The following is a 27,219-nucleotide window of genomic DNA, read 5'->3' on the forward strand; positions in this document are numbered from 1 at the left end:
TCGTGTTTTTGTTCTGTTGGAAGCCGTGTCGGCGGTGCGCTCGTTTTCCTGTCTTCTCCACGCCGCGTTGGTTCGCGCGCGCGCATGTCGCATTCTCGCGCGCACTCGCGTATGTTTGTGATGAGGAGGAGGCGGGAAATGGCGTCCGTAGACATGGTCGATCTGTGACTACTAACCACCGAGAGACAGCGACAGACGCCAGTAGGCAAGCAGCGAGCGTTCGCCCCGACCTCTGGCGGGCGCCGTCGCGGCTTCTCGGCCGCAGAGCTGAAAACGCCGTGGGACGTTTTTGGAAGCGTTTCGTCCGTTTTTTGTGAGTACAAGTACAGCGTCAACATGTGTGAGCCGTGAAATGTTTTTGGCTTCGCTTAGCTTGTCTGCTAGCTAGCTGCTAGCCAGCAAAGGGGGCGTAGTCTAATGGCTGAAAATAGCCGTGGATCGAAACAAAACGATGCCAGACCGTAGCTCGGGGGAATATTGTTGTTTTCACTGCCAAGTCAATGATGCGTTAGCCTGCCAAACGCACGTTCAAAATTACCCACGTCTTCGTAATGTCATCGTTTCCCTCTCGTTTTGTTAGCATGAAAGCTAACAGTGGCTAAACGTAAGCGACGGAACTGATCGGAGGAAACTGGCAACGTTGACATATTTACGGAGGAACTGTGAAAACAAGGCTTGTATTGTCGCGATCTCGTCCACGTTCCACTGGCGGCGATTGTCCGCGTCAAGTTATATATCGGCGGGCTAACGTCAACCATTGGTGACGTCTCTCCTGTCCAAATGTTTTATGGTGAGCGCATTCGGCGGTGCTGTTCAAAAGCACATTTAGAAGACGTTCGGCTCGGATGGTCGCGAGTTAAAGTGACCACACATAACATTAAGCACAATTGGCAGGTCAATTACAGAATTGATCGTCAGTGGTTGTGGTGTAGACATAAGTGAGCAACATGAGGGAATGTTGACATCGGCTGCGCCGCAATTCAAGCAGATGAGTTGCCGCAAATGATGTGGGGAGAACCTTCAACTCATTATTTCCTAACCTCCCAAACTTTCAATGTTAAAAATAAAACGGACATATGTTTGCATCAAAACACCGAGGTTATAATAGTTGGGAAGTTTTCATCAGGTTTGATATTTGCTTTTGGAATGAAAGTTATTAGAGCAGGTTTGTTAATGTTCAATGCTACAGCTCCATAAAATGCTTGAATCAGAGTAAATATGTATAAACAAATGGACCTTTTGTTTAAAAAAAATCAATTTATCACAATCCCAACAGGATAAGGAGGTCTCTTTTATAGAGTTCTGTTCAAATTGAGATGTTTGAGGATAAATTACCCATGTTATTGTAAACCTGTGAAATAATGCAAGAAAAATAAAAGAAAGTAACTCCCTTTTAAGCAGTGCTTCTCAATTATTTTCTGTTACGCCCCCCCCCCCTAGCAAGAAGAAAACTATTCGTGCCCCCCACTCCCCACCGTGACTATCCATCTCTGCATAACATTTTATCCTCATTAACATTAAAGAAAAAAGAAAGACATATGGTCAAACTTACAAAGAATAACTTTATCAAATCGTGTTTTAAGTGCATCAATGCCTGAAATTGAAAATAAATAAATCCTTGTTTAAACTGTAAACATGTTTGACCAACTAATTGCACCATTGCAAAATTAAATCAAATCAATAAATAATATTCTCCAACTGTACTAACAGTGAAGCCAAGCGCTAAATACGCTTCGTCGTATTTCCTCGTCCTAGCTTTCGGCTGACTTTCTTTTGTTTCATTATCTTTGTTTCTCTCCGCTTTTCTTTTCATCCCTGTTAAAAACTTTTTCATGTTGGTGGTTGTTATGTTGAATAACGGAGGCTATAGACGGGACGCAGTCGGAGCTTTCTGTTGACTCAACACTGCTAACCAAGGCAAACCTGTTGTCTTGTAAGTCGTAAAATGTTGCACTGTCGCAAACGTGACAGAAGTAACAATGAGAGCGCCACTGCCGCCTACTGTAGTAGATGCGCAATTACACTTTATTCTAGTACTACCGAAAAAAAAGCCTGTTCCCCAGGGTCACACGCGCGCCCCCAGGTATAGCACCGCAAGGGGGGCGCGCCCCACTATTTGAGAAGCACTGCTTTTAAGTAACTTTTTTCCCCCCCAGTCTAAATGAAAAATTTCAACATCTCTTGGCAGATCCTTCTATGTGATGCCAGAGCACAATGCGGCTGAGAGCGCGTAAAGCTTCTCAGCAGCCCACCTTAGGCCGTCGAGCCCCTCCGTCTCTGGCCAAAAGGAAACACTGTACAGTGGCGGCGTCCCCACTAAGAGGCCGAGGCAGGATGCCGAAGAATGAAGCGGGCCTCTTGTCCACCATCAAGAAGTTCATCCGGGGCGACCCTGTCAAGGTAGGCCTAACAATAAACAGAACTGACTTGTAATGAAGCTTTCAAGTAGTCTACCAATTAGCCCATAAAAAAAATCAAAATTTTGGAACAAAGTGATGCCGCAGCTGTAAGGTGCTGGAAAAACTTTTAAAGTGAACGCCACTGAATTGGAAATGTTTCCCTGGTGAGGGAACGTGGTCCTGTATTGAGAGATGAAAACTGTAACAAAAGGTTTTGTATCATCGTACCCGTTTTTATATTCGACAGGTGGAGCCGAATATTCCTGCCAAAAGGAGTCGTATTAATTGCAGCGCTAAAAGTGACCTCATCACGTCAGCACCACAAACGCGAGGCCTTGCCAACAAAACCGTCTCTAGAGTTTGCCGAAAAAGTCCAGGTAAAGGTACGATATTGTTCCATGCAACCTTTTGCCACAAAGCAATATGCTGAATGTCCCCCCCCTCCCCCCAGTAACAGATACAGTAACATGCAACAGCAAACCCTTAAAACCAAACGGCAAACTCGAAGCTTCAGTTGAAGGGGCGAGCAGTCCTCCGCACACAACCCTCCTAGGAACTATCCTCTCTCCAGTTTTCAACTTTTTCTCACCAGCAACCAAAACTGGTAAAACACCCACACATCATTCCATTTCCTGCTCGTGTAATTTCACACTTGGCTAGTCACTGTTTGTATAGGAACGGTAATACATACATTTTCCACAAGATGTCTTTTTGAAGAAAAAGTGCCATCCTTTATTCAGCCACTCCTGGTTCCGACTCTCCGGGCCAAGCTATGGAGGCAGAGGAGATCATGAAGCAGCTAGACATCGAGCAGGCCGAGGAAATGCCCAGCAGCATGCTCACGTCCTCCGATGGACTCATCACAGCTTGTCATGGCGCCCCGCCGTTGCAGCAGAGACTCCAGATGAGCACTGACTCCACCGTGGAGGACGGCGAGATCGTGACTGAAAGTGACATGCCCTCGTTAACAGGTACCATCAGCTCGAACTCCTATGTAAAGAACACCAACAGTGCCATCTAGAGGAGTCCAAAAATAAAACACCTGGTTCACAAGGCAAATCTGAAGCTTCATTTTCTCACCTTCTTCTTCTTGTCGTGGCTACAAGGCAGCTAGTTACAGACTTGGCTAGACTTGGCCACAGCTGAACACATTTCTGTAAGACCGTCAATGCTGGTCGTGAGGAGGTTTCTCGTTTCCAAGGTCGACCTTTGTGTCTATCTCCAGGCATGATGTTGTTTTCTGTTCTGTAGCTTTGTGGCTTGTAGCTTGCAGTTTTCGGCGTAGCTTGTAGAGTAGCTCGTAGCTGCGTTGTATTTTGTAACTTTTGCTTGTAGTGGTGAAAGGATTAGCAGTATCTAGTCGATCTCGTCAATACTCCCGGGGCCGCGACGTGGACGCTCCTTTCATGACCCCATTTTTTTCCTCACCACAACCATATAGTTTCAATGATCTCAAATGTGTACATTACCTGTATTTTAATATTTAGGCACATCATAAAAAAAAATGTATAAATCTATCTTCCACAGTTCCTCCTGGTTGTTTGCCTGATGGCAGCTATCCACACACGTTACCCCCCGCCCCCACAGAGCCGTCATACGAGGAAGACTGGGAGGTATTTGACCCGTAAGTGTGCGGACACACAGACTGGTACACAAATAATGAGCTGGCAAGTAAAGATATCTAATAAATATAAAAGCGGAGCTTCGGGGGCCAGGGATGTTATGCTCCTAAATTACAATGCTTGCTACATAAAGAAGAAGAACCACGAGACACCAGCAAAAGCAATTTAGAGATCACAGATTAAGATTTAAATAAATTTGCTACCTATCAATTGCCACTAAGGTTGGATTTACAACCTGGAGGTGTTCATGGTTCAGAAATGTCTTGCTTTCAACAACAGCAAGCACCAGCGCCATGCATCCTCGTCACCTTCCAAATGTAACTGTCCTTTTTTTGCTGGCGTCTACTTTGAAGGTACTTCTTCATCAAGCACGTGCCACCGTTGACAGAAGAGCAGCTGACACGCAAACCAGCACTACCTTTGAAGACGCGCAGCACGCCCGAGTTTTCACTTGTCCTTGACTTGGTAAAAGGAAAAAAAAAAGCCAAGGACTCTTTTGCACTTTGTGTCCTCTTAGAAAGTGAGTAGTCACTGTGTATGATTTTTTTTTCCTTCTTCTTCTTCCCCAGGATGAAACCTTAGTTCACTGCAGTTTGAACGAACTGGAAGATGCTGCACTGACGTTCCCTGTGCTCTTTCAGGATGTAATCTACCAGGTAAGAACTCGCTCAAACTAGCTATGTGTCCATGTTTTAGTCTTTGTTGCTGTTAACCCATCTCCCTGAATGTAGGTGTATGTGCGATTAAGGCCCTTTTTCCGAGAGTTTCTGGAGCGCATGTCTCAAATGTATGAGGTGAGGTTTTCTTTTCACTCCACACAAACGGGGATTTGACTTAACTCAAGCTGCTCTGGGTTTAACAATTACATTTTGTCATATTGCAGATTATTCTCTTCACGGCGTCAAAGAAAGTATACGCTGACAAGTTGCTCAACATCCTCGATCCCAAAAAGCAGCTGGTCAGGTCAGTGAAGTAATAGTGGGAGAAAAAAAGAGCCAAAAATATGTCTTCATATTTTTTTCCTTCAATGGTGAACATATTTGCGTGTGTGTGTGTGTTTAGACACCGTCTTTTTCGTGAGCACTGCGTGTGTGTCCAAGGAAATTATATAAAAGACCTCAACATTTTGGGACGGGATCTTTCCAAGACGATAATAATCGACAACTCACCACAAGCTTTCGCCTATCAGGTAATAACTGTGTCTCGTCAAATTGTGTGTCCGTGATTGTGGTTGTGGTCCGAAAGCAAGGGCACAACAGTTGTTTTGAGAATTGTGCCCTCGTGTGTATTATCAGCTCTCCAATGGGATCCCTATCGAGAGCTGGTTCGTGGATCGAAATGACAGCGAGCTTCTCAAGCTGGTTCCTTTCCTGGAGAAGCTGGTTGAGCTGGTAAGCGTTCACGCAACATATTTTGCAGTGTTTCTTTAGCACCACCTAGTGGCGTCGATTTTCCAAGTGAAGACGATTACTTCTTTAAACTCTTTTGCAAGGGGCCCTCAATTAGTGTTGGATTTTGGCAAAAGGGCTGACGTGGGTTAACAATACTTTATTTTTTTGTTAGAACGACGACGTCCGACCGCACATCAGAGAGCGCTTTCGCTTGCACGACCTCTTGCCTTCAGACTGAGCAACTGGCTTCCGCCCCCTGCACCGCACCCTATAAGGGAAGGATGTAGTCAATGGATTTCTCGATAAACTCCATATTGACATTATTGTTTTTCTATTAGGAAAGGAAAAAAAAAATGAAAAAAAGAGTAAAATTGATGGTTTTATGCAGAGACACTCTTGACAATGTGACTAAATTGCTCACTGCAGCGAGCTCGCTTCTTTGGAAGTGTTTTGTCCGCCACTTTGGATCGACAAAACTGAATGTGTTTGTGTTTGGCCAGTCAAACTTGTATTATAGTTACTATTTTCTTGTAAATACATGTACAGTTTTTTTTTCCCTTCAAATTTTTTTTCAAGTTGAGATTTTAGTACGGATACTTTGGCTCTGTTGTGTTTTTATTTTTTAAAGAAAAAAAAGATTAGTGTTATGTTTCCAGTATGCCTGCTTTACTTTTGTGATGCTTTACTCCATTACATGCAGTTGTCTGTTTAAAAGGTGCAGTTAAAAAAAATGTTCTGAGACAATATTTTAAGGTTCTGTATTGTAAGATAGACTAGACTTTTAACTAAATACAAAGCCATAATGGCCACTCCCACATTTGCCATCTTGATGGTCCATGATAATGATGACAAAGGGCATTAACATCCAGCTCATTTGAAAGATGTCATTCCTCAGTTTGAGGAGGGGGGGGGGGGTGTTTGACACCAGCCATTGCTTTGAATTCCAGTTTTCTGGGACATCTTTTGGATGTTGGCGTTACAAACAAGTTTTATTGACTCTTGAATGATCAATCATGATGTATTCAGTGTTATTCAATGGTTTTTCCATGAAAATAAATATGTTTTTATAGGACTCCATACCTGGATAGATGATGAAGCAATTTTCGTTTGCGTCTCGATGCAAGGTTCTGTGTACAGATGTCAGCTTCATGACATTGGCATTTTTATGTGCCACATTGTGGAGTTGCTCTCTTAGGAAGGATGGTGCGTGTGTTTATATTAGTGCAAGGGGGAAAAAAATAATTTTAGTGGACAAGAGAAAGGAAAGATATCCTGTACATCTTTTCCAGTTTAAAAAAAAAAACATCACAGTACATGAGCCGAATATATTTTATTTTCATTACCGTTTTCAGTGTAATACAAGACATGATTACAATAGCTTATTGCTACCAGTAAGTGCTTTTTTTCCCAATATAAGTTTGGAAATAACCACTCAATTATTACAATAGGGTTCCTTGCAGGAAGACTTTACGCTCATACAGATCAGTTACGTTCGCCGACAATTAGTTTCATTGATCATAGTCCTTGTACAATAGAATACAAAATTTGCGGTGCAATAAAAACACCTAAAACATACAGTGAGAATGATTCATTGAGGTTTGCAAGCCGGCAGCGAGATTTGAGTCTTTTACTCCCTTTTGAGAGGACACAATTGACAACTTCGGCTTTACATACTGGTTAGCAGTGGTGGGAAGTAACTAAGTACAAATATGTCATTACTGTACTAGTTTTCAGGTATCTGGATGTTAGTACAAGAGAGTTTATTTTTCTAACAACTCTGCTTTTACTTGCTACATTTGAAAACAGATACAATATATTTGGAGGTGCAAGACAATCTCATTCATGGCTTTAAGAGAATTCAAATATAATTTTTCTAAGCCTAAAAACCACGAGATTCTAGCATTGAAAATATATCAGTCCAATACGACAAAAGGAAAACGGGTAAGATGTATTAACTCAATTGCTGATATTAGCTAATTTAGCATTCAGTCAAAGTTAGGAAGCTAGCAGAGCTATTAACAATAGCTAAATGACCTTTTTAAGGAGTTGAATCATTTTTAACCAGTATCAATAGTTTCCTGTGATTTGTTCATATTTTGATCAATTTCCTGTTGGAAATCATTAAACAGTTAATGCATTTCAGGGTCAAACTTTCTTTATCATAAAAACTTTAATAAATGCACAAGCTATGTTTTAAGTTGCAGTTTAACTTTCTCAATTGTCACACAAGTGAAAAACATTGCATAAAAAAAACTTAACTGTGTCCTCTGGAATCATGACCTTTTTTTCTAAGTGCAACTTGACAGCCAGTGTGTTATTATTTTTTGACAACATATGGATCGGGGTTGTTAAACAGCATGCTACAAGGTCTCAGTTTAAGCTCCTTTTTTTTTTATTATGTACTGTCACTGAGTATGTTTTTACCTTCAGAGGAAAATGCCTGTCGCAGGAAAACAAAAAGTATCAAAATGTGCAGTCAAGGTGCCAATGGGCGTCTTGTCACAGTGCTGAAGGCACGGCGGATAAAAACCGAGTCAGTATTAGTGCGGTGGGTCAGCTGAAGCGTCTGTTCCAAAAGGATGTGAACGTGTTGGAGTTGAACGTGCCGATAAATATGAGCAGCAGAAGATAAAGACTCATCATGACGGCAAAGTGGTGTCTGAGGAACCACGAGGTGTTGCGGGAATGTCTGTGATGAGGGGGGAAAACAGACTGTCAAACTTTTTATCAAATTATCCTCTAAATAAAAGTAATCACTTGAATCAATTTCACACAAATATAAATGACACATTTTAAATTATAACACGTTAAGTCTCACTTTTTATTTTAAGTTTTACTTAATAACTTGAAATTCCACATTGTGCTGAGTTTCATGTTCTAATGTGCTGTTTTACAACTGTGTGGTAAATTTCCCATTCTGGAATACCCAATCAAGTTGGATTATACCCTGTAGTTAATTTTAGATTATTTGCGACATTTAGTGTGTAGCTTCTTACCTGGACATGTGTTTCCTCTGAGAGTAAACAAGCAGGTACTTAACACGCAAAAGCTGATTGTTTGTGACCACAAAGTACTTCTCCGGCACATCCCCTGCCTCGCTGTTCTTGGCCCTCGAGCGCTGACGGTCAACAATTTCTGAGTCTGACACAGGCGAGATGAGAGCATTGATGTCACACAGATGCAATTTGCAACTCACAGCGTGACGGCAACGCACCTTTCCTTTTCACCTGGCACTTGACGTCCGGGTGATCGATGACTTCACATAAGGCGATGCAGCTGAGCAGCGGCCCCAGTAGGCTTTCCCGCCAACCGCTGCTGTGGGGGCTATAGAGGACAGCCATGCTGAGGTCACTGGTGAGGTAGGTCCCCTCGCCATACACCGAGTTCTGTATGCGACAAGTGGAGGTAAACGTTTTAAAATGCTTTTCTAACAAAACAATGAAATCTTTTTTCAAGTCTGAGTCAGCAAAAGCCAAGCGGAAGTGCCCCGCACAAAGTCCTCACTGACCTTGTTGAGGTGGCAATGTAGCCCGTTGTGAATGATAGAGTGAAAGTTCTCTAGGCGACTCCCGTGAAAGGCGTAGAAGACATCCCTGCCCTCTCTCATCCGTTCAAAGCGCGCGTTCAATTGGTCGCAGTACTCCAGCTCAAACAGGAATTCCGGCGCAGGGGCAGAAACACCGGCGCTATGCGTCAAGGCACAAAGTTTGGCAAACTGGTTGCCAAACGGATAAACGTGAGTATGTGGTTGCGAAAATTGCCACGTGTGGCGTTTGCAGAAAATGTGTTGTACCTCGTTCCTTTGTAGTGTCTTGACAGCAAAGCTCTTGGAAGAGAGGATCCAGTGTGCAAGGGCCACATGGTGCTCTCCCTCTCCTGGCTGCAGTCGTACTAACTCTCTCACACCTGGAAAGGAGTTCACATCTGCCAACTAGACACACAACATGGAAAGAAAGCTAGATGTGAGGCATGGCACACTTTAGTATTCCTATTGAAGCATGTTTGGTGGATGCGGAAGGAAGGCGAAACAAATCGTGGACATCGTACCAATGCATCAAAGTCTTTAATGTCGTCGTGTACATAGCGAGGAGGGAAGGGGCGAAGCAAAGAATCCTTCTTGTAGTTCTGGGCAGCAGCAACAAACAGGCTGCAGCGAAGATCGGCCGCCACAGGATCTCTGAGCAGACAGGAACACACCAGCTCTCGGACCACCTCAGGTGGGAGCGGCGGCTGCATTCCCGGCACTGCAAATGGAGGAAATGCAATTGAGAGTTAACAGAATAGCAACATGGGATTGAACCGAGAGTGACGTGATGCACTTATGAAAGGAAACTTGTCCGCTTTTATGTGACAATTTTGACTGCGAGTCCTTGAAAATATCATTTCTATCCTTTGTACGCTTTCATGTAATGTTTTTTAGACTGTGGGCCCTTGAAAAAGCAAATTCCATACATATTGCGGATTGACAATAAAAGCAAACTATATCTAGCACAACTCACGAGTGAAATTTCAGGATGAACCTAAAATGCACTTTTACTGTTCATCTTAATTTAACCATCCCAAAACTTTTGAATGCAGATGTTCAGTGTTTCAATACTTTAAGCACAACTATTCTATTTGTAACAACGGAATTGTCAGTTTGTTCTTTGTAAGACATTCTGAACAGAGAACAGCTTCCAGCTGTTGACCACATTGTAGTTTGACAGCAAACAATACATTGCGTTTGTACACGTGATCACAAATACAAGTTTAAGAGCATAAGCATAGGTTTGGAAGAAATCACTGTCATGAGTGAAACGTGTAGCTTTAGCAGCTCATGCTAACAGCTAATGCCGGCTGCACTAATTGTCGAGATGCAAATATACTGCCAAGTAAATAACATCTATCGCCTCAAGACGTATGCCATATTAATACACTCGAGTGACATTCGGACCTATTTCCTCTAAAATATAAAAGTTGAATGTTTTCAAGCGGCCTTACCTCAAGTTTGCGCAACTCATTACAGGCAACTGGGAAAAGCTGACATCGGCCAATGGCACCGTGGCGTTCAATGACTTCCGGGGAAAAGAGAAAAAAAGTCTGATGACGCAATGAATCGTGGCGCTCGCTCAAGTAATCATAGAAGGGCTATGTTGAGAATTAGGCCACATAAACATAAATGTTCCTTATCTTCTTGCTTGTAACGAGAACTGAATCTTTAATGGGTACAAAAATTACATCATTCTCATCTCAAGGACAATCGAAACAGAAACAAAATCAGTTTTTGTAAAAATATACAGTGGCCACGTATATTTTTATTTTATAATTTCACAGCTGTATGCTTTTTCATGTTTATAATGTGGTACATTTTTATTCTGGTATCAAAAATTCACCACAATACGTTAAATTAAATATATTTTTTAGTAAATTGGAAGTAGTAAATAAGGTTGAAAAAAGATAGTAAAAACAAAACAAAATTTTCTTACCCTAAAAACAAACAAAAAAACTTTCTCCGACCAAGATGAGGGGATGATTACACACTCAAACTTCATTTAGGATAGACCAGTTGGTCAAATGTTCAATTTACAAAGAAATCCACACGTACGCTGGACAGCGCATTCCTTTTTTTTTTTTTTTTTTTTTTTTTTTTTTTTTGCTGTTCGGCGAGCTGGTCTGCAGATAGCGCTTGGAAATAAGGTTACGTCACAGGGCAAGCAGCCAATCGAGTTTGAATGTGTAATCATCCCCAAACTGTTGCTGATTAATCAGTACCGCTTGCTTAGTTGATTGGTCGATTCGGGCCAGCAGCAAATCCAGTGTTTTTGTTGCACCCTTGTCTGCACGGCGTGCAAAAACCGTGAGCGAGTAAAAAAAAAAAAAAAAAAAAAAAAAATCACACATCACGTGACTGCCTCTTCCTCCCGAACCCATAATTCGTTGCCAACGGTACGTTTCTCTGGTGGATGCATCCGTTTCGAAGCGTGCATTTGGACCAAGATCGATTTATAAAATGCTTTTTAAACAAAACGCGGGATTCTAGGAACTCAATAAACGCAAGGTAAGGCTCATTATGCACATTTTTCTATTCATTCGCTCTCGAAAAGCATTCGAATCCAACCGGGTTCCGTAGTCTTGCTGTCCCGGGGAAGAAGCGCGGATGCACCGGTGACGTGACGCGCAGGGTGAAGGACAGCGCTTTTCCATCGCCCGGCATCGAGATTTCCCACTGCAGTATCCCCAATCGACAGAAAAACACATTTGGAATAGATTCGGGATCACAATGTACATAAGCAACCCATAGAAGATTAGGTTCAGTTTTGCAGACGCAGCTTTCATATTCGAAGGCGGAATGATGTCCTTCATAGCATCCACCATGCTGTGCACCAACATGTCCTCCATCAACCGCCACAATATAGCGTTTTTATTGTATATCAGTATTGTTCAATATATGAGGGTGCGGTTGGCTTATATGTATCACAATTGTTCCACAAGGCCACGTTGATCCGAGCTGTTATCTGTATTGCACAGCTTTCAAATGGGCCTACTACTCATTCATTCATTCGCCCTCACAAATAACAAGAAAAGGGACTTTATGGATGAATGCACTGGTATGATCGGGTAGAGCCTGTCGCCTTTTTGTATGCGGGTGGAAAATCTGTCACAAGAAGGCCAGTACACGTCATGTTCTCAATTTCTCTGCCCCCCTCCCTTTTTTAGCACTTTTGTTTTTACGACAGCTGATCTTCAAGCTATTTGCAAGCAGAGGAAAAAAACACAGCTCTCATCATGGCAGGTATGCTAAAATACCTTCGAGTATATAATATATATTTTTTGCAATGTAGACTACTCCTCACACGTGTTTTTGCAATCCTAGAGAACAACTTCCCCCCCTTGCCTCGATTCATCCCCCTCAAGCCGTGCTTTTACCAAGATTTCAATGAGATCCCTGACCAGCATCGCACCATGTGCAAGCGGCTGTATTACTTGTGGATCTGTGAGTAGTGACATTTTTGTTGTATGTGTGTGTATCATAAACTGTTCTACCCAAACAGCTGTTTTACCCAAAACATGGTCCAGGATAGCTGCAAGACCAGAGTGACTGCTCTCATTGTCATTTGCCATCCAGTTAATTTACGTAAATATTGATTGAAGCGTAGTTAATTTATATTTTACAAGCATACATCTCTCCAATAAAATACAATTGGGATTACTATTCAATTCAATATGATTTTTTTTCGTTTTAAAATTTGACATACTGCCCAAGTTTGAAGCTTTTTTACATTATTACAGACTACTGAGTGTTATTCAGAATTCACAAAGCCACTTTTCTTGTTTGTGTCCAAATTGTATATTTCGTTGTAATGTCTTACTGTCTTGTCTTCTCTGTGACTCCACTGACATATTCTTTGTGTGTTTTAACATACTTGATGATTCTGATTTTACCACATAGACCTGCTGTTTAACAACAAAATGTAAGTGTAGTGGAAAAGTAGACGTTGCTAAAGTAGAAGCACTCTAGTTGTAAATAAATGATAGAGCCAGTCTTCTTTAAATTAGTATGCTGAATTGTGGGGAGATGAGATTCAATAAAGTTAAAAAAAAATGACTTAAATATATTTCTTTCTGTGACAGTGAATAGTGCCACACTGGCTGTTAATCTGATTGGCTGTCTGGCGTGGATGTGTGGGGGAGGCGGAGCCACCAATTTCGGCATGGCTTTCCTGTGGCTCATCCTCTTCACCCCTTGCTCGTACGTGTGCTGGTTCAGGCCCATCTACAAGGCCTTCAAGTAAGTCCACTTCCACACATGGAAAAAGGGCCTTGTTTTTCACGTGCAAGTGTTCCCACCCCAACTCAGGACGGACAGCTCGTTCAACTTCATGGCGTTCTTCTTCGTCTTCATGGCCCAGGTTGTGATCAGTATTATCCAGACAGTTGGGATTCCGGGTTGGGGAGTATGGTAAGCGTTTCACATCGGTTTTGCTATCTTATAGGTTATATTAAAAAATAAACAATATGAACAATGTCTATGTTGTGTCCATCAGTGGCTGGCTAGCTACCATCACGTTCTTCAGCACCAACATCGGCTCAGCTGTGGTGATGTTAATCCCCACGATCATGTTTACTGCTGTGGCGGTGCTCTCCTTCATCGCCCTCACAAAGGTTACTCACGGTAGAAAATTCCTCCTCCGTTTTTGCTCCTTTAACATGTTGTGTCGTTCAGGTGCATAATTTCTACCGCGGCAGCGGTGGGAGTCTGGGGAAAGCCCAGGAGGAGTGGGCCACCGGGGCCTGGAAGAACCCCCACGTCCAGCAGGCGGCTCAGCAGGCTGCAATGGGGGCTGCCCAGGGAGCCGTACAGCAGCAGAACCAGTACTCGGCAGCGCCCACCTATAACTATGATGAGCCCATGTAGGACAGGGAAAGGGACCGGGTTCTTCTCTAGAAGAGATACAAAAAGGGATGAATTCAGAACACAACTCATAATTAGGTGCCCTTCGTTAGATATCACTTCACAAGATGAGAAGAAAAATAATGTAGGGACAAGTGTTAGGTGCAAATGTACTGTACATTTATTGAACATTATGTGAATAAGTTACTTTTTGTATCAGTGAGGGAGGACACAGTCTTTGTGTTACATCTTTACAGCATCAACACTGGCATATATGCGTCTGAAACACTTGTAACATCTAGCTTGTCCTTTTTTTTTTTTTTTTTTAATTTCTTTTTTAAAAATCCCCAAAAAGCAAAACAAGTGCCACTGCATTGATAAAATGGGCTTAGCATAGCAAGAGATGAGATCACACCAGAAAGTTAACGTGTACACGTTCTTACACCAAATTGTGTAGAATCACAATGTGTCAGTCTTACGCTAAGCCGTAAAAAATGATGCCGATATTGCTTTGAGTTTCACCCAATTTTGTAGCTTCCTTATGCTAAGCTAAGGTTGCTAAGCAAGCTATATTCTTTTAGGCTACTATTGAAATGTTAACAATTAGTAACGTCACACTATTAATGCCTAAGGCTCCATTATGCTGGAATGTCAAATACGTTTCAACATCTTAATATTGGTGAGTGAGTTGGAATAGTTTGCACCTGTCTTTTCATTAGTTAGTTAAAGGATGGCTGTTTCTTTTTAAATTCCTACTCACTGTGTCATCATACTATATTGGGTTTCTTTAATTGGCATAATTCACCATAGGAACATACTGGTTGTGTAAAAGCACAAACCATTTGCTGGAAGCGCCCCTTTACGGCAGATTTTTGGACTTTGAGCCTACATTACCACTCAACACGTGTGCCGTAAAAACGGCTGCCGAGCCGTAGTTGACTGGATAAACATTCCAAATCTGTCTTGAATCTGGAAGTTAGAAATACAATGTGAATAGTCGATGTTGTTGGTTGGTCATAGCAGTGTGTGATCAGTTTACCCTCTCTGACAAATTCTCTTTTTTCCAAATGCTTAAAAAAAAGGCCTCCTTTTTTCTCCAAACTCTGGGTGTCATTGTCATTTTGTGGCTGTCTTTGTTATTCCACGAGTAGGTGTACTATAATATTTATTGAAGAACATACAATATGGATCTCAATGAGGTGAAAGTGGAAACTGTCAGCGGAGGTCAAAAGTTTCCCGAGATGATTATTGCCTGTGATCGCAGATTTGAAGGAAATGTAAAAAAAAAAAAAATTAACTGACTGTTTGTTATTTCCAAAATGTGACTTGTCTTGTCTGATTGTGATGATGTGGTATTCTCTATATGCAATTTGTTTAACCTTTTAGTTATTTTATTTGTTGATGTTTGGATGAGTTTCAAGCACATTTTCATTGCTCTGTTCGCCCCCCTCACCCTTTTTTCTATATATAAATTTTTAAGTATGTTATGTTTTGACACAGGTGCTCAGTATAAACCAAACTGTCGAGCAAGTTGAGTAAAGTAATAGCCAAATGGTTTGACTTGTACAATTAGACGAGCTCCTCAGTTTGGACTTTCAATGAAGAATGGGACTGCTCTCAAAATGAAAACCACTAATGTAATTTCAGTGTTTATGTTAGTTATTTGCCAACTGGATAACTTTATTTCTCAGTGCTGTATTGGAGCTTCCCAAAAAGCCATTTCCTCCAACGTTTCCATGTGTACCGTTTGCTGTTGGATATGTATAATCATGTACTATAGCTTAAATAAGTATGAATATAAAATAACTCGTGGAAGTGCGTAAGTGAACATGGATAAAATAATATTCAATTAAGCTGGATTTAAGAAGGCTGCGTCTCCATGAGAGAGATACGCAAATAATTTTTGGGTGTATTTTGTATTATTTGATCCTACCATAATAGATATTAAACAGTTATTGCTGAAATTTTCAGTTGTGATATATTTTCTATGCACACAAATTTACCTATCTTCCAATGCATGCTCTGTTCATTAAATTGCATGTTTGAAAATATTCAGGGCTTTTTGGATTTCTCGAAAGCATCTTCTAGGAACCTTTGTCAGAAAGATAGAGCAACTTTCATGAATATTTTAGTTTATGACACTAAGTATTTTACAGCCTGAAATACACAATGGTATCTTATGTTAAACACCTATGTTTTTATTTATTTTTAGGGCTCGCGTTACTGCCTGTCTGACCCCTGAACGTTCTGCGACGCGCATGCGCAGAAAATCGGCCATCTTGGATGTTGCCATGGACCAGTTCCAGCACGGAGTCGATGTAGATTTGAGTAAGGGATGGGGGGGGGGGGGGGGGGGGGATTTGGTTAGTTTAGTCTACATAGTGGACAGCAGAAATGACGCAAAATAACATGTTAATCTGGAGATTCAAGAGGATTTATGCTTGATTTTTTTTTTTAAAAAAAGAAGCATAAATGAAATCAGTAAGACAGCAATAATCGTAAAATTCTTTATTCATAAACTTGATGCAAGTTTACAAATTACTGTACATGGTCAAAATGTCTTCAAATGGGAGGAAAAAAAAGCAAGCAAATGTTGCCAGACACCGTCATCTTCTGTTTGTTGGTTTAAAGAGATTTCACTTTTCAATTTATAGTCTATTTAGAGTAGCGAGACAGTCCATTCACTACTGCATGACTTTCAATTTTAGATGATCTCACATTCATCCCTTGGGGCAAAATTTCGGCATCAACAGGTAAGCAACCGCACCAGCGTTTCACGATCCTCTGACGTGAGCATACTTGGACACTTGTGTGGTGGATATTACACAATGAAAGACAGAGAAACCATGTCGCCAGAACAAAGCTGCATTCCAGTACTAAAGAGGAAGACACCAGGTTTCAAAAAAACAACTCGCAGTGAAATTACAAATTGCCGTTGGTGGTGACTAAAGTGTTACCTTAAGCCCTATTCTTAAATTGTGTTTCTGAAAAGTGACCCGATTAGTAAGTGTCCCGTTTAAAACTTGTGCAGGTTACATTAAGTTTGATTTGCAGAAATGATGACGGCCAAGGTGAATTTTGCTCTTACACTATCAGCTATCCTTTCATTTTTCACGCCAAAAGCAACACAGGAGTACATCTGTATACTGTAGCAATAAAAGCCCCGCCCTCTTCTGAACTGTCATGTAACATGGCTGTGGTTTTGGAACTCATCCGTGAGAGTGCAAACCACCACAATCAAGGTATGTCAGGACTAACAAATTGCCCCATTACTAACCCGACAACATTTGTTTACTCTGCGAGGCCAATTCCAGTGCGACACTCGTGAAGTGGCATGAAAAATTTTTTACAGTCACAACAGAGTGCCACGCTGCGACCTTCGACCACATCAACCCTGCTGCTCGAACTAATAGAACTCCATCAGGGATAATGTGAAGACAGGAATAAGGCAAAATAGCTCGTTCTCATTTCTGCCAGAACACATTATGATGCTTCTTCTGGACCCAAACGCTCCACAAACTCTTTTAAAAGCTAGAGTGGCGGGTTATTTCAATTTAAAGATAACCATCCAAACTATGACAACTGGCTCATTTATTGTCTGGGATGCTCATATAAAATAAACATTTGCTAGCTAGCTTGAAAACATTAATTTTGTACCTGTTCATTAACAAACAAAATCAATAAAAACAGGTGAGGTGACATGCCACTCCGAGGGCTTCAGAATGACTTTTAAAACTCTCATTTAAAGTCCACTTTGTCAGAAGCAGCTAAAGAAGAAACATTCCCCCCTCCACATTCAAACTGGAGAAAAGACAATCGAAGATATATGAACAGGGCGAGTGATGCCCTTGGATCGGTCATACGAAAGAATGCTCAGTCAGATGAACCAACCAAATGGGTCTGCAAGAAACATGATGCATTCCCGACATGTCAGATGGGAGGAAAAATACTCCAAAGAAAATGAGACACTTTGACCCATGTTCTCAGTGCATAGTGATGGGAGCTGTTTATCCATCCTCTTTAGGGGGCGTGTACCATCCTGGGGAGGAAAGCAAAAAAAAAAAAACAACACCACCACATGAATAGTGCATCCGAACCTCTGATCCCAAATAACTGCTCAATAGTTACGTACCATTCTTTTCATGAATCTGCACGAGGGATTTATATGACTGTTGTGCTCTGGCAAGATTGTACTGGTTCTGTAAGATAAAAACAATTTAGTTTTTGTGAAAATTGAAGTTTGGTGACCTCTACAAAATAATCACTGAATCGGCAACATGTGTCTTTACATTTTAAAACCGGTCAAGACGCTCAAATTGGAGCACCCCGCTTTAGGTCATCATAATCACCATAAACATGCTGTTGTGAAGCTACAAGCATGACAAAATACACTTAAACATAAATCTCAGTAATTGATTACTATCTACAAAATGGTGTCACCTTATTGGCCCCAAACTGAACTCTGGCCTTTCCTTTCACTAGAGTTGCATTTATCTGCATTATTACAGATTCTATGGAATAGGCACTGCTCCAGCCCTGCAACACAAAAGAGATTTTTTTTTTTAAATCTCCTGGAAATCATAGTCGTGTCGTGAGACGAACTCCTGTACACACCTGCTTTGTGAGAAGCTCCATACACAAGGCTCCTCCTCCTAGAACATAACTGGAATAATGATAACAATAAAAATAAGCAATAGTTTCTCAAAATTATTATTAGTGGGAGTAGATAAGCACATACTCACCCTCCGGAGAGCACAGGGGCGACAACCCGCACAAAAGGTGGGTCAAACGGAAAATTATCCTGTCATAGCAAGAGAAAAAGCCAAGTCAGTTTTGACATGAATCTTTCATCCAAAAGGAGACTAATGACACAACTTACTTTATAAGAAAAATTGAGCAAAATATAGTCCACTCCTTCCTTTTCTTTTAAGACCTGCAGATCACTATGCAGCGGACTATCTGGATCTACCCTGGTAAACAAAACAAAACAAAGAAAATGTCAAATCACCTGGATTACACAAATGGAAAGGAAGGGAGTCTTGTTCACTTACGTCCTTAACTTGACGTGCCAGTCATAAAGGCTGTCATTGACTAGTTCCACTGAATAAATACCTGGGAAATTACAAACACGCATTTCAGGGCAGCGCATACATGACATGATTACTAAAGGGAGCCGGTGAATGTTATATAAAAACATGCAAACACGACAAATTGTTGTTCTGGGCTGCCTCAATGATGTTCCTTTGATTGGATTCAACACAATTAGATCATTATTTTTTTTCTAATCTTTGGTGAAGTCCTAAGTCACCCGTCTTATAACTCTGTGATCTGTAGATCTCCCTGAGTTCCTTCATGAGGCGGTCCGAAGCCTGCACAGAGCCAGAGACTGCGCCCTGAAAAACAAACAAGCAAGAGAACATCAATGCTGACACCATAACAAGAAAGTGCTGATTCAAATAATACTCCATTTTCAGCAAAAGCAGTGTCCTCCAATAAATACATTTCCAATAAGGTAAGCCATTTATTTCACTGCCGGTAAATTGCATTTTTATTCTTTGCTGTATTGTAACAACAACACAATCCTCCTGATGAAGGGCGCTGTTCCGCCCATGATTGTCTATCCACCTTTAAAGTGATTGATGTGTCATGTGCTGGTGTTAACCTCTTAAGTGTCAGTTAATAATAGGGCCTTTATTTCATTGCCACTTTGAAAGCGACTTTATTTTGTTAGTGGCCAGAAAGCTGAGAGGCAGCAGCAGCAAGAGCAAAGAGGCCCACGGAATGTAAAAGACAGAGCAAGGTTGCGGCTTCATCGAGTCATGTCGAGATTGTGAGTATTGCGTCGAATTTGTATGTTAATGTAGTATGTGCAGGACGTCCAATTACAATTGCTGATGTTGGCCAGTAGAATAAATTCGAATGTGCTAGTAAAGTTGACCTTTGATCCTAAGCATTTAGGATCGTTTTTTTAAGATTTGTGCTTTTCGAGTGACTGTGCGCGCAAAATCAGATTGCTCAATTTTGATCGTATTGAGGAAAGACATCAAACCGCCCACATTTCCTGGTTAATCCAAAAAATTCTAAATTTTGCTACCGCGCAACTCGCATGCTATCAGTCTTGGAACACTTACAGATATTTACAATTGACAAATCATGAGTCAAAAGCATGCAAGTCATGGCTGGGGTTGCTTGTGATGCAACTCAGAATGGCATGGCTGACATCTTTGAATGTCATGAATTTTAATGACTCCAATTGTTCTTTTTTTCTGTGCTATATTTATTCCTTGCTATCCATTTTAACACACTGTGTAGTGTTTGTTTATTCTCAATATTTAATAAGATATTTCTTCATTTGTCCTACACGTGGAAATTCCAGTCTACAGCAGCAATCAAAAAGGATAAAAGGAACAAATAGGAGTTGAAAAGATTTACCGTATTTTCCGCCCTAAAAGGCGCACCTAAAAACCTAAATTTTTATCAAAAGTCAACAGTGCTTATAGTCCGGTGCGCCTTATATATGGATCAAGTGATGAATTTGTTAATCCATGCTGGTTGTACACAGTGCTCTGCCAAAATGTTTTAGTACGTTTTAGTACGACTAGTAAACTACAAGGTCGCATCGCTTCCCAGCATTACGGTAACTGTAGTCAGGGGGTGTCACCGAATAGCTGTTGTACCCGCGAGGCTATTTCATTTCAAAATAGGCTGCACCGTTCATGTTTCGAGTAAATCTACGGATCGATATGGAAGGGAAACATAGGTAAGTAGTACCAATGCGTTAAATCGAACTTTAGTCAGTCCTGATCATTTTATAGGAGCTCGTTTGAGAGACGCGATTGTTTACACTTTGCTGAGGCTCATGGGAGATTGCGAGCTGAGGGTCATGGTTTTTTGCGGATGGCTAATGCTATAACGATAGCTGCTATACGCGTGAGGCTATTTCATGTCAAAATAGGCTGCTCTGTTAATGTTTCGAGTAAATCTACGGATCGATATGGAAGGGAAACATAGGTAAGTAGTACCAATGGGTTAGATCGAACTTTAGTCAGTTCTGATCATTTTATAGGAGCTCGTTTGAGAGACGCGATTGTTTACACTTTGCTGAGGCTCATGGGAGATTGCGAGCTGAGGGTCATGGGTTTTTGCGGATGGCTAATGCTATAACGATAGCTGCTATACGAGCGAGGCTATTTCATGTCAAAATAGGCCGCTATGTTCATGTTTCGAGTAAATCTACGGATCGATATGGAAGCGAAACATAGGTAAGTAGTACCAATGTGTTAGATTGAACTTTAGTCAGTTCCGATCATTTTATAGGAGATCGTTTGAGAAACGCGATTGTTTACAGAGGGCTCGTTGGTTATTGGCTAGTGGGTGCATACCGCAACCCTAGTCAACCTCAGTTTGTTGCAGTAAAGCTTCTATTTTATGCGCCTTATAGGCCGGTGCGCCTTATATATGGACAAAGTTTTAAAATGGGCCGTTCATTGAAGGTGCGCCTTATACCCCGGTGCGTCTAATAGGGCGGAAAATACGGTAGTAAGAAAAGTTACATTTCATCACTTTTTAATTCTATTTGTAATTAAATTTAAGACCATCTGCTCTCGAGTCTCAACATTTGAAAGACTGATTTAATGTATTTTAATGGCATTCTGTGCCTTATTTTCAAGGCCTAATTTAGATTTAGTACAGATGTCAAGATCAAACAGCATTTTCACATTTCCACGAACAGAAAAAGCACCTACGTTCAAGTGGTCTTGTCTCTGATTTTTACGGATCTTCTCCAAAATAGCCAGGTGTTCCTTTTCAATCCCGTCATCTTCAGACTTTTTGCCATCCACCGGCTCCTCTTCTTTCATGTCATAATGGTCCAAGTCTTGGTCCAGGTCAATGTCCTGCTGCCACAGTGGATCAGTGGTGTTTAGATCATAAAACTCAAACCGCTGACAATTTCCCTTAATGAAAACACATTGGCACCTCTCCCATTTCTTCCTCCTCCTCCTCCTCTGACGTCACCTCGTCTGGAGGTCCGTGCTGTAGGTGTTGTGAATTGTTTGTTACAATAGCGAGGAAACTCTCGGCACTGTAAAACCCACCAACGTTTAGCGCTTACCTTTCGCTCTTGTATAATGGGGCCGGCAGGAAGAGGCTGGTCGAGCATTTCCACATCTGGATGCTGAGGCAGGTTATAAAGTCGACATAAGTCACAGATGAGACGCTTCAACTGCTGAAGAAGCTGCACAGAAAAGGAAATCAAGTTAACAAATTTCCCCTCTCAAGAACAGTAGTAAGCAGACTTACCAATGTGCTTCCTTTTCTCACATCCTCCAAGCGCTCCAACACTTCCGCCAGACTTGGATCATCGGAGTCCACAAACCATATCGGGGACGTTGAGGGATAAGACTCCTGCAACAATTTTGATATTAAATCAGGAGACACTGGTAACCATAACCAAACATCTGATGGCTACTTGGATTAGAGGTGCAGCGATTAATCGATTAATCAACAATCAATTGTTAAATTAACTATTTTGATAGTGTTTTATCGTTAGAGACCTTAAGATTGGTTTATTACAGTTAGAAGGTTTATAGTCCATCATATGGATGTTATCAAGTAAATATATCCACTCTGTCTTGGTGATTTAAAACACTTTTAGGAACTCAAAATATATTTATTTAACACCACACAGTCATCTTGAAATAAAATCATCTTGCTAAACATTGGTCCACTCCACTTAGTGCTCATTAAATGCTAACATTAGCAAAAAGAAGTCCACGCTGTCATTTCCACCGTGTCAGTAAATTACTTCCTATAATTATAAAAGTTTGTGAGCTTAACCCAATATGCATTTCTAACACCATAACATCTACTTCGTAAAAAAACAATGTTGACATTGAATCGTGTGGCGTTTCCAAATTTCCATCCATCCGTTTACCCGTTGCATGTCATCTTTCCTGTCAGATCAATTTCTCTCTGGTGACGACCGATAAAGTAACCTGAACCAAAATTGTTGCTTGGCAAAGATACAACAGAGGTCATCCACACATTAAATCCTTTCACTGCGATTCTTCAGCGAATTAAACACGTAATATTAAACTCAAACGATTTTCAATCTAATGCGCTAATGTTAACGTGACAGAGGCAACAATCAGACCGCGTTACTTTAAAACAGCATTGACCAGGAGATTGCGTATATTATCTGAAAGGCCATCAATATTGTTAATATATGCAAATACTAATTAGTAACGCTTATGTTTGTACATTTTATGCATTTGGGACAGTGTTGATGGTTCCAACAAATTTGCTACGACAGGTAAACATTTGTGATGTCGTGCAAATGTATCAATTACCGCCGTGCATTAAAGGACAATGTTGTGATAAAGTTAACTGCGAAGCTTGACGGCCAAAAGTGGTAGCAAGAGTAAAGCGAACAATTTGGCTAACAAGCAAAGCTAGCCTTCGCATTACTTTCAGTCGGGAGCGAGCTAGCAAAAAGCTACTGCGGCGTCGCTCCACTGTACGCTTCCTGAAAGTTAATTTCACGCCTATGGAGCCGTGTTGTGTTTGAATTGCACACCGTCGCCGATGTCAGGACAACGGAAAATAGTCCTCATGGTTAGTTTGAGCCCGTGGAACCCGGGGCAAACTCAAGTGTGTGCTGTGTGACAAATGTTGTGTTGGGCTAGCTTAATACGCAAGCGGAGCTGGCCCCGAGGACCCACCGTGATGTTGCAGTGAATGATCAGCAGCTTCTCTCCTGTTACGTTAAACTGGCAACTGAGTTCGTCGGGTTTCCAATCTATGATTCGGAATCGTTCGTGGTTTGGGTCAAAGATTGATTCGAGAAACTTCAATTCGGCCTTCAGCCCCGACACCGACATCTTGTATTCATCTCAAAGCAAGCAGGCCGCTGGCGGAGGGGAAGTCTGAGCGGAATGCAGTCGAGTCGGCTCTGCGGATCTCGCATGTTAGCGTGAGAACAACAACAAAAGGGCTGCGCGTTAACGTCGAGTACCAAGATTAAAGGTGACAACGTTTTTCAAGAATGTGCATGCACGATGCATCAAAGAGTTAAATTAAAATAGTTACAATCCATCATATATTCGCTGCATCTTTTTTCTTCTATTTTTAGAAGTTGATTTCTGAGTTACATTCTGGTTTACTAAGGAGGAAAAGCTGTCAAACTGTACTTGGATAGAGAGTACAGATACCTGTGTAAAAAACAATGTAAAAAAAAAAAGTACAAGCACTAATTCAACAACTAAGTAAAACTAAAAAGTACAAACTCTTGTACTGATGCATGTGCTCAATCATGTACTGTGTACAAAAGTCACCCATTGGTCCATTTATTCATATTCTCAAGAAAAATAGTTGAGATGGTCGGTACACACCACACGCGCGTTATTTTTACAAATCAGGTTTTTATGAAATTTTTAGAAAAAGAAAAGCTCACAGTGTGATGTAATGCAATTGTACGCCACAATAACAACATTTTGGATGAAAACTTGATCTGTTGCTGTTATTCAAAACGCAACGTGCAATATTCTGAACGTAAGTTTGAAACATTTGGGATCTGATTCGATTTTGCAGGTGTCCCTAATGTGGTGTCCACTAAGGAGAATCACTCAGTGCCTCGTGCGCCGTATATCCCCTCTAGATGGCGTAGGTAAGCCATACCTCGAGTCGTAGGCCACCTTTGAACAAAACAAATGTCATTTAGGCTTGTCTTTTTTTACGAATGTCCGCCTTCTCATGTGTTTTCCCTCGGCCTGGTCATAGTTCAATCAACAAACGAGAACGAGCTGCATGCTCGCTTGTGTTGAGCCCGTCTCGACTGCTTTTGCAAATACACTTGGCATTTCAAATAACACTTATTGGAGACTATTTTCAAGATTGCATGCCGGCAAATGTAAGTTTTTTTTTCTTTTTTAATTTAAAGTACATTTTTTAAATAATAAAGTAGTAGCAAAGCTGTGACAACATTCGAATGGATTCATTGCTATGCAGCCAAAACGCGCATGCAGCAGATTTAAAATCGTATTAAAAGGAAGGCAATGTGCCAACCAGACTAACAATATGTTTGTTTTTGTATACTTTCAAGGTCTCTCGTTGGCGTCACGATGTCAAAGTCTCACATGATCTTTACACTCCTGCTGATTCAACTGCCGTGTGTATTTGGAGGCAAGATATTAGTGTTCCCTTTAGACGGGAGCCACTGGTTGAACATGAAAGGAATCATCGAGGAACTTTACGCCAAAGGTCACGAGATCTCGGTGGTGCGGCCGTCTGATAGCTGGTACATTACAGAAAAATCTCCTCTTTACAACTCTGTCAACCTTCTTGGTCAGGATGGGTTCAAGGATCATTTTGAATCATTTGTTTCTCTACAATTGGAGACGAGGCTTCGGGGGAGGTCGCTGTCTCTTCTGCCTCGCATTTGGAATGCGATACAGAATCAGATGCTGGTTGTTAGTCAGTTTTCTAGATTCCACAAGTTGCATTGTGAGACAATAGTTGAGATGTTTGAAAATAAAACTCAGATGCAGTCTTTTCATAATGCCAAGTACGACGTAGTGTTGACTGACCTCGGCATCGGCGGAGGGGCACTGCTTGCACGTCATCTCAACGTTCCCCTCGTCTACAATGTCAGATGGACCTTTCAAGGTGAAGCTCATGACCTCATTGCCCCGTCCCCTCTGTCATACTCTCCCTTTCTCGCGGCTCGATTGACAGATAAGATGACCTTCCGACAAAGAATCATTAATGTTTTAGCTTATATCTTGGGTAGCGTTTCAACATGGTACATATCAGAACCGCACTACAAACCAATAGTTAAGCGCTACTTTGGTTCTGGTGTGGATTACTCAACCTTTTTTTTGGATGCTGATATATGGCTTTTGAGAAATAATTTTATCTTTGAATTTCCACGTCCCACAATGCCAAATCTAGTCTACATAAGTGGTTTTCAATGCAAGCCTCCAAAGCAGCTGCCCGTGGACTTGGAGGAGTTTGTCCAGAGTTCTGGTGATCACGGGGTTGTGATGATGACTTTGGGGACTCTTGTTGCAAAACTGCCACTGGATGTCACTGAGGAAATTGCTGCAGCCTTTGCCCAGCTGCCGCAGAAGGTTGTCTGGAGGTATTTGGGACAAAAGCCTGCAAACTTGGGCAACAACACTTTACTGGTTGACTGGCTACCACAGAACGACCTCTTGGCTCATCCTAAAACAAGAGTTTTTGTCACCCACGGAGGAATCAACGGTGTTCAAGAAGCAATTTACCATGGGGTTCCGATTGTAGGGCTTCCATTATTTTTTGATCAACACGATAATCTCAACAAAATCCAAGCAAAGGGAGGAGCAATAAATGTGGATTTTGCTGCGCTTGACAGGCACATTTTTGCAGATGCACTCGTGACAGTGCTTCAGAACTCATCGTACAGGGAAAACATGCAAAGGCTCTCAAGACTGCAAAGGGATCAGCCAATGAAACCAATGGACCAGGCGGTGTTTTGGATTGAATATGTTATAAGGCATAAAGGAGCTGGTCATTTGAAGGCACAATCCAACAAAATGTCCTCGATTGTTTACCACTCGGTTGATGTCATTGTAGTTTTACTGACCATAGTTTTGCTTGTAATATTCACCTGCCTTTACATTTTAAGAGTCATGTATAGAACGTGTTTTGTTGGGAAAAAAGTGAAACACGAATAATTTATTTTCAAAAATGATGGCAAGAAAATCTCGTGTACAGTATATACATGTTGGTCAAAATGTGTTTTTTCTTTAATTTCCAAAAATGTTCACATTTGATTTCATTCAGAGGTGATGATGGCAACAGTTTCCACTATTTCCTACGGGATGAATTTTTGATTCTAAATGCAAATAAATTGGATTGACTAGCATTACAGAATGGATTGTGGAGTGCATTTTTTAAAAAGTGAATACAAGACTCGGTGACGCACCGGGTAGCACGTCCGCCTCACAGTTAAGAGGGTGCGGGTTCGATTCCACCTCCGGCCCTCCCTGTGTGGAGTTTGCATGTTCTCCCCGGGCCCGTGTGGGTTATCTCCGGGCACTCCGGTTTCCTCCCACATCCCAAAAACATGCTTGGTAGGCCGATTGAAGACTCCAAATTGTCCCTAGGTGTGAGTGCAAATGGTTGTTTGTCTCTGTGTGCCCTGCGATTGGCTGGCAACAGGTTCAGGGTGTCCCCCGCCTACTGCCCGATGACGGCTGGGATAGGCTCCAGCACACCCGCGACCCCCGTGGGGACTAAGCGGTTCAGAAAATGCATGGATGGATGAATGCAAGACAATCTAAACAGTTTTATGCATTTTTTTTTTTACTGTGTCTTATAAGTGTCATTATCGCCAGAGCATTTGCCGTGACTTTGTACTCAGTGATGGTATCCCCTACTGATCTCCATAGAAAAGC

The 27,219-nt window shown here is 41.5% G+C and overlaps 5 protein-coding genes across 15 annotated transcripts; 3 read left to right on the top strand and 2 right to left on the bottom strand.

Moving 5' to 3' along the window:
- The first annotated feature begins 26 nt into the window (after positions 1-26).
- Positions 27-6,489, top strand: ctdspl2a (CTD (carboxy-terminal domain, RNA polymerase II, polypeptide A) small phosphatase like 2a). 2 transcript variants are annotated; one of them, XM_061282799.1, is made up of 13 exons: positions 27-313; positions 2,189-2,400; positions 2,647-2,776; positions 2,851-3,003; positions 3,140-3,370; positions 3,927-4,023; positions 4,375-4,486; positions 4,591-4,677; positions 4,753-4,815; positions 4,905-4,984; positions 5,084-5,210; positions 5,317-5,412; positions 5,585-6,489. In XM_061282799.1, exons 2-13 carry the CDS (start codon positions 2,215-2,217, stop codon positions 5,648-5,650), a joined length of 1,428 nt encoding a protein of 475 aa, XP_061138783.1. In that variant the 5' UTR covers positions 27-313; positions 2,189-2,214; the 3' UTR covers positions 5,651-6,489. The 2 variants fall into 2 exon arrangements, with proteins under 2 accessions (XP_061138783.1, XP_061138782.1); XM_061282798.1 differs by having other exon boundaries at positions 29-313; positions 2,647-2,782.
- A 234-nt stretch (positions 6,490-6,723) lies between these two features.
- parp16 (poly (ADP-ribose) polymerase family, member 16) lies at positions 6,724-10,466 on the bottom strand. The gene is made up of 7 exons (XM_061282804.1): positions 10,393-10,466; positions 9,460-9,656; positions 9,206-9,343; positions 8,921-9,127; positions 8,627-8,798; positions 8,409-8,553; positions 6,724-8,101 (listed from the first exon to the last, which is right to left on the bottom strand). The coding sequence occupies exons 2-7, from the start codon at positions 9,646-9,648 to the stop codon at positions 7,966-7,968; spliced, it is 987 nt and encodes a 328-aa protein (XP_061138788.1). The 5' UTR covers positions 9,649-9,656; positions 10,393-10,466; the 3' UTR covers positions 6,724-7,965.
- An 825-nt stretch (positions 10,467-11,291) lies between these two features.
- On the top strand, positions 11,292-15,747 carry scamp5a (secretory carrier membrane protein 5a). Of its 2 annotated transcripts, none has more exons than XM_061282805.1 (7): positions 11,292-11,449; positions 12,109-12,184; positions 12,266-12,385; positions 13,024-13,180; positions 13,250-13,351; positions 13,437-13,554; positions 13,616-15,747. In XM_061282805.1, the coding sequence occupies exons 2-7, from the start codon at positions 12,178-12,180 to the stop codon at positions 13,805-13,807; spliced, it is 696 nt and encodes a 231-aa protein (XP_061138789.1). In that variant the 5' UTR covers positions 11,292-11,449; positions 12,109-12,177; the 3' UTR covers positions 13,808-15,747. The 2 variants fall into 2 exon arrangements, with proteins under 2 accessions (XP_061138789.1, XP_061138790.1); XM_061282806.1 differs by having other exon boundaries at positions 11,293-11,449; positions 12,129-12,184.
- Positions 15,748-16,276: 529 nt separating this feature from the next.
- LOC133156869 (ubiquitin-conjugating enzyme E2 Q2-like) lies at positions 16,277-23,664 on the bottom strand. 2 transcript variants are annotated; one of them, XM_061282947.1, is made up of 13 exons: positions 23,506-23,664; positions 22,085-22,189; positions 21,897-22,019; positions 21,761-21,817; positions 21,529-21,678; positions 19,092-19,176; positions 18,835-18,895; positions 18,663-18,753; positions 18,526-18,584; positions 18,398-18,446; positions 18,224-18,319; positions 17,916-17,982; positions 16,277-17,822 (listed from the first exon to the last, which is right to left on the bottom strand). In XM_061282947.1, exons 1-13 carry the CDS (start codon positions 23,662-23,664, stop codon positions 17,791-17,793), a joined length of 1,134 nt encoding a protein of 377 aa, XP_061138931.1. In that variant the 3' UTR covers positions 16,277-17,790. The 2 variants fall into 2 exon arrangements, with proteins under 2 accessions (XP_061138931.1, XP_061138930.1); XM_061282946.1 differs by having other exon boundaries at positions 21,529-21,681.
- Positions 19,491-26,689, top strand: LOC133156866 (UDP-glucuronosyltransferase 2C1-like). 8 transcript variants are annotated; one of them, XM_061282937.1, is made up of 4 exons: positions 19,491-19,613; positions 24,374-24,449; positions 24,563-24,692; positions 24,885-26,689. In XM_061282937.1, coding segments are annotated over exons 3-4 (1,614 nt in total). In that variant the 5' UTR covers positions 19,491-19,613; positions 24,374-24,449; positions 24,563-24,690; the 3' UTR covers positions 26,497-26,689. The 8 variants fall into 8 exon arrangements, with proteins under 8 accessions (XP_061138921.1, XP_061138927.1, XP_061138919.1 ...); XM_061282936.1 differs by lacking the exon at positions 19,491-19,613 and adding an exon at positions 23,670-23,809; XM_061282943.1 differs by lacking the exon at positions 24,563-24,692.
- Positions 26,690-27,219: the final 530 nt, after the last annotated feature.

Source organism: Syngnathus typhle, linkage group LG7, assembly GCF_033458585.1.
Source record: "Syngnathus typhle isolate RoL2023-S1 ecotype Sweden linkage group LG7, RoL_Styp_1.0, whole genome shotgun sequence".
Lineage (NCBI taxonomy): Eukaryota > Metazoa > Chordata > Actinopteri > Syngnathiformes > Syngnathidae > Syngnathus > Syngnathus typhle.